At 34.9% G+C, this 11092-nt stretch overlaps 1 protein-coding gene and 3 long non-coding RNA genes across 4 annotated transcripts in view; all 4 read right to left on the bottom strand.

Annotated features, from left to right (window-relative positions):
* Window positions 1-1836: 1836 nt before the first annotated feature.
* On the bottom strand, window positions 1837-2415 carry LOC109587227 (uncharacterized). Its single transcript, XR_002187482.1, has 2 exons — window positions 2187-2415; window positions 1837-2018 (listed from the first exon to the last, which is right to left on the bottom strand). It is a non-coding gene; the product is annotated as an uncharacterized LOC109587227 (long non-coding RNA).
* A 632-nt stretch (window positions 2416-3047) lies between these two features.
* On the bottom strand, window positions 3048-3646 carry LOC109587228 (uncharacterized). Its single transcript, XR_002187483.1, has 2 exons — window positions 3427-3646; window positions 3048-3211 (listed from the first exon to the last, which is right to left on the bottom strand). It is a non-coding gene; the product is annotated as an uncharacterized LOC109587228 (long non-coding RNA).
* Window positions 3647-4429: 783 nt separating this feature from the next.
* Window positions 4430-4981, bottom strand: LOC109587226 (uncharacterized). The gene is made up of 2 exons (XR_002187481.1): window positions 4766-4981; window positions 4430-4597 (listed from the first exon to the last, which is right to left on the bottom strand). It is a non-coding gene; the product is annotated as an uncharacterized LOC109587226 (long non-coding RNA).
* A 5789-nt stretch (window positions 4982-10770) lies between these two features.
* LOC109587225 (leucine-rich repeat-containing protein 1-like) overlaps window positions 10771-11092 on the bottom strand; it is a 3307-nt gene continuing 2985 nt past the window's right edge. The window contains exon 9 of the mRNA XM_020003464.1: window positions 10771-10938. Coding sequence (XP_019859023.1) covers window positions 10819-10938 — 120 coding nt within the window. The 3' untranslated portion in view covers window positions 10771-10818. The remainder of the gene's footprint in view (window positions 10939-11092) is intronic.

Below are 11092 nucleotides of genomic sequence, written 5' to 3'. Positions count from 1 at the left end.
TTTGGATAATTATTTCTGATTTTTAGAATTTTTTCCAATTTTTTCCGATTATTTCCGACGCCGCCGGAATTTTCTTTTTTTTTTGCCGAAAGCTTGGGAGCGCCTTCGGATTATTATTTCTGATTTTTAGATTTTTTTCTGATTTTTTCCGACGCCACCAAAAGATTTTTATTTTTTAAATATTCTTTCTATTTTATCATTTTTTTGCCGATAGTTTGGGATCGCCTTCAGATTATTATTTCTGCCTTTTAGAATTTTTTCAAATTTTTTTCGATGCCGCCGGAATTTTTTTTTTCTATTTTATTATTTTTTTTTGCTGATAGTTTGGGAGCATCTTCAGATTATTTTTTCTGATTTTTACAATTTATTCCAACTTTTTCCGACGCTGCCGGAATTTTTTTTATTTTTTTATTTCATTTAAATTTCTTTTGCTGATAGCTTAGGAGCACCTTCGGATTATTATTTCTTATTTTTAGAATTTTTTCCGATGCCGCTGCAATTTTTTTTTTTTGCCGATAGCTTGGGAGCGTCTTTGGATTATTATTTGTGATTTTTAGATTTTTTTCTGATTTTTGCCGACGCCACCAGAAGTTTTTTTATTTTTTTAATATTTTTTCTATTTTATTTTTTTTTTTGCCAATAGTTTGGGAGCGCCTTCGGATTATTATATCTAATTTTTTAATTTTTTTCTGAATTTTCCAACGCCTCCAGAATTTTTTTTTTTTAATTTTATTATTTTTTTTGCCGATAGCTTGGGAGCGCCTTCTGATTATTTCTGATTTTTAGAATTTTTTCCGATGCTGCCAGAATTTTTTTTTTTTGCCGATAGCTTGGGAGTGCCTTCGAATCATTATTTCTTATTCTTGGAATTTTTTTTGATTTTTTTAAGAGCTTGGAAATTTTTTCAAATTATTTTATTTTTATTTTTTAAATTTTTTTTGATTTGTTTAGACAGCATGGGGATATTTTCAGATTACTTTTATTTTGGAATTTCTTCTGATTTCTTCTGAGAGTGTGGCAATATTTTTGGACTATTTTCTTACTTTTTATTGTTTATTTTCTAATTTTTTTTATTTGCTCATGACCAACAAAGAAAGAAGTGGACCTGGTGTCAGAGCAATGCTACTGCTTACTCCAGTGCTTCACTCTTACTAGTTGAAAGATCATTATTATTAAAACAAAAATTACACAGTAACAAATAAACAACTGCTAAATATTTATACATTATAGTAAAATTGGAATTTTTGATGTATTAGATACAGTATAAGCAGTACATCTTGATAAAAGATGCCCATCACCAAAGAAAGAATAAGACTTTATTATTTTACATCCAAGTTCATTGCACTAAAAATGAAACAGTAAAAATACTTTATTATTGATATACAGCTAATTATGGATTATAATAATCATCACAAAGCTCATACAGTAGTATACAGCATTAATCTACAGGTGTAATTACAGTTGTAATCAATTAGGTGAGCCTTAGACAGGCCAGGATTGAGTACAAGAAGTCCCCATTGATGGTGAAAGATGGACAGCCACTCAAAGACATTAGGAAAGACAGTCCATTGATATTCCTTGATTCGCACTGTGTAAATTGGCCATTATCCTTAACCACGCCCACCAATCAACTCAGACCTCCTCAGCTCGAGCAGCTTTCAGGATGGCCCATTCATTTATACAGGGGGATCTGCGCATGCGCAGTAAAAATATCGGGAACACCCTTAACCACGCCCACTAATCAACTCAGACCTCCTCAGCTCCAGCAGTTTTCAGGTTGGCCATTCATTTATACAGGGGGATCTGCGCATGCGCAGTAAAAAATACCGGGAAAAGTTTACACACCACACAGTAATTACTAATTAAACAACAGCTAAATATCTCAGTACAATTATTATACAGAAATGTTGTACAATTGAAAAGATATAATGAATATAAGCTGTCCTATCTTGGTAAAAGATGATCTATCTCCTTGAGAAGGAGTAAGACTTCATTAGTGTACATCAAAGTCCATCTCACTATAAATAGAACAGTAAAAACACTAATATACAGCAGTTAAAACAGCATTGTACTGTATTTTAAACAGTACTTTACCTAATTGTACACGTTCAGTAATACAGTAAAACTCACAAGCTTATACAGTAGTTATACATACACAATACAGTATTGATCTATGGTGTATTTACCTCGGTAACTACAGTTGTAATGGATAAGGTAAGCCTCGGACAGGCCAGGATTGAGTACAACTCCCCAATGATAGTGAAAGATGTCCCGTCGCCCAAAGACATCAAGAAAAAAATCCTTTAATATTTTAAGTCCCAGCCAGAGTCAATTTGTTAACAAAAATAAGCCAGACATCTTCACTACAATGTAGGATGGGCCATAATCATTAACCACACCTACCAATTAACTCAGACCTCCTCAGCTCGAGCAGCTTTCAGGTTGGCCCATTCATTTATACAGGAGGATCTGCGCATGCGCAGTAGACAATACCGGGAACACCCACTAACAATCAGTTCAAACATGGTACAAATATACAGCATCTTTAAAAAAATCATGAAAAATCCAAACTTAATGGGAATCAGCTCCACTTCTGTACACTACATAAGTACATGTATATGCATCAGAAAATGTAATAACATTCAGGAATTTTTCACTTGTCAATTTTTTTGAAATTTTTTTAAAATGACTGTACTATAGTACAGGGACTTTTGTCCGATTCTGGAGCAACTATAAAAAATCATAAAAAATCCAAACTTGATCGGAATCAGCTCAACTTCCCTATACAGCTTAAGGACATCAATATGTATCAGAAAATGTAATAAAAATTTGGAGTGATTTTTTGGCCATTTTTGTAAAGATGATATGTTACTTACAGTAAGTTGGCCCATTCCTTTACACAGGAGGTCTGCGCAAGTGCAGTAGACACCACTCAACTTTCTGCGGATGCACAAAAGTATTGCGCATATCTCCTTAATTAATACATTGTTTTCAGTAATAACGACACTACTGCCATCATCACACCTAATAGTTAGCTAAATAGTCACGTTATAATAAACTTGATACTACACTAAAATACAGGTAAAACAGTCTACACACTACACAGTAATTAAACAACAGTTAAATATCTCAGTATATACAGTAATGTTGTACAATTAAAAAGGTATAATGAATATAAGCTGTCCTATCTTGGTAAAAGATGATCCATCACCTAGAGAAGGAGTAAGACTTCATTAGTGTACATCAAAAACCATGTCACTATAAATAGAACAGTAAAAACACTAATATACAGCACTTAAAACAGTATTGTACTGTATTTTAAACCGTACTTTACCTAATTGTACACGTTCAGTAATACAGTAAAACTCATAAGCTTATGCAGTAGTTATACATACACAATGCAGTATTGATCTATAGTGTATTTACCTAGGTAACTACAGTTGTAATGGATAAGGTAAGCCTCGGACAGGCCAGGATTGAGTACAACAAGTCCCCAATGATAGTGAAAGACGGCCCGTCGCCCAAAAATATCGAGAAAGAAGGTCCTTTAATACTTTAAGTCCCAGCCAGAGTCAATTTGTTACCAAGAATAAGCCACACATCTTCACTACAATGTAGGATGGGCCATAATCATTAACCACACCTACCAATTAACTCAGACCTCCTCAGCTCGAGCAGCTTTCAGGTTGGCCCATTCATTTATGCAGGGAGATCTGCGCATGCGCAGTAGAAAATACCGGGAACAGTTTACACACCACACAGTAATTACTAATTAAAAACAGCTAAATATCTCAGTATAATTATTATACTGTAATGTTGTACAATTAAAAAGATATAATGAATATAAGCTGTCCTATCTTGGTAAAAGATGATCCATCTCCTTGAGAAGGAGTAAGACTTCATTAGTGTACATCAAAGTCCATCTCACTATAAACAGAACAGTAAAAACACTAATATACAGCAGTTAAAACAGTATTGTACTGTATTTTAAACCGTACTTTACCTCATTGTACACGTTCAGTAATACAGTAAAACTCATAAGCTTATACAGTAGTGATACATACACAATACAGTATTGATCTATAGCGTATTTACCTCGGTAACTACAGTTGTAATGGATAAGGTGAGCCTCGGACAGGCCAGGATTGAGTACAACAAGTCCCCAATGATAGTGAAAGACGGCCCGTCGCCCAAAAATATCGAGAAAGAAGGTCCTTTAATACTTTAAGTCCCAGCCAGAGTCAATTTGTTAACAAGAATTAGCCACACATCTTCACTACAATGTAGGATGGGCCATAATCATTAACCACACCTACCAATTAACTCAGACCTCCTCAGCTCGAGCAGCTTTCAGGTTGGCCCATTCACTTATACAGGGAGATCTGCGCATGCGCAGTAGAAAATACCGGGAACAGTTTACACACCACAATTTAATTACTAATTAAACAACAGCTAAATATCTCAGTATAACTATTATACAGTAATGTTGTACAATTAAAAAGATATAATGAAAATAATCTGTCCTATCTTGGTAAAACATGATCCATCTCCTTGAGAAGGAGTAAGACTTCATTAGTGTACATCAAAGTCCATCTCACTATAAGTAGAACAGTAAAAACACTAATATACAGCAGTTAAAACAGTATTGTACGGTATTTTAAACCGTACTTTACCTAATTGTACACGTTTAGTAATACTGTAAAACTTATAAGTTTATACAGTAGTTATACATACACAATACAGTATTGATCTATAGCGTATTTACCTCGGTAACTACAGTTGTAATGGATAAGGTAAGCCTCGGACAGGCCAGGATTGAGTACAACAAGTCCCCAATGATAGTGAAAGATGTCCCGTCGCCCAAAGACATCGAGATAGAAGGTCCTTTAATACTTTAAGTCCCAGCCAGAGTCAATTTGTTAACAAGAATAAGCCACACATCTTCACTACAATGTAGGATGGGCCATAATAATTAACCACACCTACCAATTAACTCTAACCTCCTCAGCTCGAGCAGCTTTCAGGTTGGCCCATTCATTTATACAGGGGAATCTGCGCATGCGCAGTAGACAATACCGGGAACACCCACTAACAATCAGTTCAAACATGGTACAAATATACAGCATCTTTTAAAAAATCATAAAAAATCCAAACTTGATCGGAATCAGCTCAACTTCATTAGACAACGTAAGTACAAGTATATGCATCAGAAAATGTAATAAAACTGGGGCATTTTTCACTTGTCAATTTTATTGAAATTTTCCAAAAATCCCAGTACTATAGTACAGGGACTTTTGCCTGATTTTGAAGCAGCTATAGAAAATTATAAAAAACCCAAACTTGATCGGAATCACCTCAATTTCCCTACACAGCATAAGTACATGTATATGCATTGAAAAATGTAATAACATTCAGGAATTTTTCACTTGTCAATTTTATTGAAATTTTCCAAAAATCCATGTACTTATAGTACAGGGACTTTTGCCCGATTCTGGAGCAGCTTTTAAAAATCATAAAAAATCCAACCCTGATTGGAATCAGTTCAACTTCCCTACACTGCATAAGTACATGTATATGCATCAGGAATTGTAATAAAACTGAGGAATTTTCTACTTGTCATTTTTTGTGAAATTTTACAAAAATCCCTGTACTATAGTACAGGGACTTTTGTCCAATATTTGAGCAACTTTAAAAAATTATAGAAAATCCAAACTTGATTGAAATCAACTGAATCTTTCTACACAGCATAAGGACATCAATATGTATCAGAAAATGTAATAAAAATTTGGAATGATTTTTTGGCCATTTTTGTAAAGATGGTATGTTACTTACAGTAAGTTGGCCCATTCCTTTACACAAGAGGCCTGCGCATGCGCAGTAGACACCACTCAACCTTCTGCACAGGCACAGAAGTATTGCACAATCTCCTTAATGCATTTATTAATCATACATTTTTTGAGTAATAACAACATTACTGCCATCATCACACCTAATAGTTAGCTAAATAGTCATTGTTATTGTTATAATAAACTTGATACTACACTAAAATACAGGTAAATCAGTTTACACACCACACAGTAATTAAACAACAGCTAAATATCTCAGTATATACAGTAATGTTGTACAATTAAAAAGATATAATGAATATAAGCTGTCCTATCTTGGTAAAAGATGATCCATCACCTTGAGAAGGAGTAAGACTTCATTAGTGTACATCAGAGTCCATCTCACTAAAAATAGAACAGTAACAACCCTAATATACAGCAGTTAAACTGTACTTTACCTAATTGTACAAGTTCAGTAATACAGTAAAACTCATAAGCTTATACAGTAGTTATACATACACAATACAGTATTGATCTATAGTGTATTTAACTCGGTAACAACAGTTGTAATGGATAAGGTAAGCCTCGGACAGGCCAGGATTGAGTACAAGTCCCCAATGATAGTGAAAGACGTCCCGTCGCCCAAAGACATTAAGAAAGAGTCTGAAAGACAGTCATTTGATATTTTAAGTCTCAGCCATAATCCGGACAATAAGTCTCCTTGATTTGCACTGTGTAAATTGGCCATTATCCTTAACCACGCCCACCAATCAACTCAGACCTCCTCAGCTCGAGCAGCTTTCAGGTTGGCCCATTCATTTATACAGGAGATCTGCGCATGCGCATTAGACAATACAGGAGGATCTGCGCATGCGCAGTAGACAATACTTGGCACACCCACCAACCTTCTGAGCATAGCATGCTAGCTGATCTGAAAAGGTTGGTGGGTGTGACCAGTATTATAGAATAGAGATCCCAGTATTCTTTCTTCAAAGTTTCAGTGAGAATTGGTGTACCAAATAAGAAACCATTACTTTTCTAAGTCCCAGCCAGAGTCAAGATTGTAGCAAGAATAAATCTCCTGTAGACATTTTAATGGAATTAATCACAGGAATCAGCTCAAACTTCTACACAGCATAAGTACATCTATTTGCATCAGGAATTGTAATAAAATTGAGAAATTTTCTACTTGTCAATTTTTGAGAAAACTTACAAAAATCCCTGTACTATAGTACAGGGACTTTTGTCCGATTTTTCAGAAACTTCACAAAATCATAAAAAATCCAAACTTGATTGGAATCTGCTCAATCTCTGTACACTGCATAAGTACATGTATATGCATCAGGAAATGTTATAAAATTGAAGAATTTTCTATTTGTCAATTTTTACGAAGTTTTACATGAATCCCTGTACTATATACAGGGACTTTTGTCCGATTTTGGAGCAACTTTTAAAAATCATAAAAAATCAAAACTTGATTGGGATCAACTAAATCTTTCTACACAGCATAAAAACATCAATATGTAACAGAAAATGTAATAAAAGTTTGGAGTTATTTTTTGGTCATTTTTGTAAAGATGGTATGTTACTTACAGTAAGTTGGCCCATTCCTTCACACAGGAGGTCTGCGCATGCACAGTAGACACCACTCAACCTTCTGCACATGCATCTCCTTAATGCATTGATTAATAATGCATTCTTTGAATAATAACGACACTACTGCCATCATCACACCTAATAGTTAGCTAAACAGTCACTGTTATTGTTATAATAAACTTGATACTACACTAAAATACAGGTAAAACAGTCTACACACCACACAGTAATTAAACAATAGTTAAATATCTCAGTATATACAGTAATGTTGTACAATTAAAAAGATATAATGAATAAAAGCTGTCCTATCTTGGTAAAGGATGATCTATCATCTTGAAAAAGAGTAAGACTTTATTAGTCTACATCAAAGTCCATCTCACTATAAATAGAACAGTAAAAACACTAATATACAGCATTTAAAACAGTACTGTACTGTATTTTAAACCGTACTTTACCTAATTGTACATGTTCAGTAATACAGTAAAACTCATGCTTATGAGTTATACATACACAATATTATATACAGTATTGATCTATAGTGTAATTACATTTGTAATGGATGAGGGAAGCCTCGGACAGGCTAGGATTGTGTACAAGTCCCCAATGATAGTAAAAGACGGCCCCCGTCCCCCAAAGACATCAAGAAAGAAGGTCCTTTAATAGTTTAAGTCCCAGCCAAAGTCAATTTGTTAACATAAATAAGTCTCCTTACACTAGACATCTTCAATAGTATGTAGGATGGGCCACAATCATTAACCACACCTACCAATTAACTCAGACCTCCTCAGCTCGAGCAGCTTTCAGGTTGGCCCATTCCTTTATACAGGGGGATCTGCGCATGCGCAGATCACAATTAATTGAAAGGCTACTGTACGGGCAAGCCCAGGGCATGACATGGGCTTGCCCGGGGCATGCATGGGCTTGCACAGTGAGCAATCCCTTTGATGCATTGCGCAATATCCGGTCACTAGAAGATCCTCCTCGGCTCGAGCAGCTTTCAGGTTGGCCTATTTCTTTATACAGGGGATCTGCGCATGCGCAGCAGACAATGCTGGCCACACCCACTAATTAACTAAGACTTCCTCAGCTCGAGCAGCTTTCAGGTTGGCCCATTCCTTTATACAGGGGATCTGCGCATGCGCAGCAGACAATGCTGCTCTCTTTTGCCAGTCATGTGCTAAACTGCTAATTAGAAAATTGAAATTCCTGTCTAAACTACTAACTAAAGATACATCTACTAACCTCAGCGCACAGATACTCACTCCTAGTCTCATCACTGATCCTCTGGGAGTCTCCATTGTTCAGCAATGCCGATTACTGGAGCACCATCTGGGTCTTGAGTCCAGTGCCCTAGATGAGTGTCTAAAGGAACCTGATACTATGTTGCTATGAAGTCTAAAGACACCATACTTGATCGTGACAGAAATCAACTCCTATCTAAAGCTAAGGGACACCCAACTACTACTCTTATTGGTGAGGTATCATGTGAGATTTCATGGCTTAGGATTTGGGATGAAGCTCTTGAGTCTTGACCATGGTCCTAAAGGTACCTGTACCCTACAGAAGATCATTAGAATATTAGCTCATCCATCTGGTTAGAATATACACTGCTATATGTGTGGTCAGCCGTTTGATACATCATTTCTAACTCACATCCACTCAGACCACCCCATCTCGTCTCAATCATCGGTTCTGTTCACCGAGGACATTATCGACTCACTCGTGAAGGTCTCTGATGGAAGCATTGTCAAAATTACATTTTCTTAGACCAGTGGACTATTTGTGTAACTATTTATTATTTTTATTGTCATTCATTGTGTATATGCCCTCGTAGTCACTTGTTGTTGTTATTGTTATTATACTGGGCTAGCTGATCTGAAAAGGTTGGTGGGTGTGATCAGTATTATAGAATAAAGATCCCAGTATTCTTTCTTCAAAGTTTCAGTGAGAATTAGTGTACCAAGTAGGAAACCATTACTATTCTAAGTCCCAGCCAGAGTCAAAATTGTAGCAAGAATAAATCTCCAGTAGACATTTCATTGGAATTAATCACAGGAATCAGTTCAAACTTCTACACAGCATAAGTACATCTATATGCATCAGGAAATGTAATAAAATTGAGGAATTTTCTACTTGTCAATTTTTTTGAAATTTTACAAAAATCCCTGTACATAGTACAGGGACTTTTGTCGGATTTTGAGGCAAACTTTAAAAATTCATAGAAAATCCAAATGTGATCAGACTCTGTTCAATCTTTCTACACTGCATAAGTACATGTATAAGCATCAGGGAATGTAATAAAATTGAGGAATTTACTATGTGTCAGTTTTTGTGAAATTTTACAAAAATCCCTGTACTATAGTACATGGACTTTTGTCTAATTTTCGAGCAACTTTAAAAAAATCATAGAAAATCCAACTGTGATCGGAATCAGCTCAATCTTTCTACACAGCATAAGTACATGTATATGCATTCAAAAATGTAATAAAATTGAGGAATTTTTTACATGTCATTTTTTGTGAAATTTTTGAAAAATCTCTGTACTATAGTACAGGGACTTTTGTCCAATTTTGGAGCAACTTTAAAAAATCATAAAAAATCCAAACTTAATCGGAATCTGCTCAATCTCTCTACACTGCATAAGTACATGTATATGCATCAGGAAATGTAATAAAACTCAGAAATGTTCTGCTTGTCATTTTTTGTGAAATTTTTGAAAAATCCCTGTACTATAGTACAGGGAGTTTTGTCCAATTTTTGAACGAACTTTAAAAAATCATAAAAAATCCAAACTTGATCGGAATCTCCTCAATCCTTCTACACTGCATAAGTACATGTATATGCATCAGGAAATGTAATAAAATTGAGGAATTTTCTACTTGTCATTTTTTGTGAAATTTTTGAAAAATGATTGTACTATAGTACAGGGACTTTTGTCCAATTTTGAAGCAACTTTAAAAAATCATAGAAAATCCAAACTTTATCAGAATCAGCTCAAACTTTCTACACTGCATAAGTACATGTATATGCATCAGGAAATGTAATAAAATTCAGGAATTTACTATGTGTCAATTTTTGTGAAATTTTACAAAAATCCCTGTACTATAGTACAGGGACTTTTGTCCAATTTTCGAGCAACTTTAAAAAATCATAGAAAATCCAAACTTGATCGGAATCTGCTCAATCTCTCTACACTGCATAAGTACATGTATATGCATCAGGAAATGTAATAAAACTCAGAAATTTTCTACTTGTCACTTATTGTGAAATTTTTCAAAAATCCCTATAGTATAGTACAGAGACTTTTGTCTGATTTTTGAGTAACTTTAGAAAATCCAAACTTGGTCGGAATCAGCTCAAACTTAATTCTCATAAAGTTATCAGTATTATCATATCCTTATATAATAAGTGCATCGTAAGGTGTTTCTATTCCTTGTTGAGGGAAGACCACACAAGTGAAGTAACTGTCTCCATTATTGGGATCAGTCTGGAGCTGAAACTCTAACAATGGCTTTGACTATAAAATAAATAAAATAACTAATAATAGGACAGCTGGTAATACTGGAGGGGAATTTTGGGTAATTGTAACATTTTTGTTTATTAATTGGCAGGTTGTAATTTTGCAAATGATTATAAAAGTGCAAAATTGGTCAGTAATTCCCCCTCAAGGT

The sequence above is a fragment of the Amphimedon queenslandica genome, unplaced genomic scaffold, assembly GCF_000090795.2.
Source record: "Amphimedon queenslandica unplaced genomic scaffold, v1.1 AMPQUscaffold_12646, whole genome shotgun sequence".
Taxonomy (NCBI): domain Eukaryota; kingdom Metazoa; phylum Porifera; class Demospongiae; order Haplosclerida; family Niphatidae; genus Amphimedon; species Amphimedon queenslandica.
This window is presented reverse-complemented; position numbering and strand designations above follow the sequence as displayed.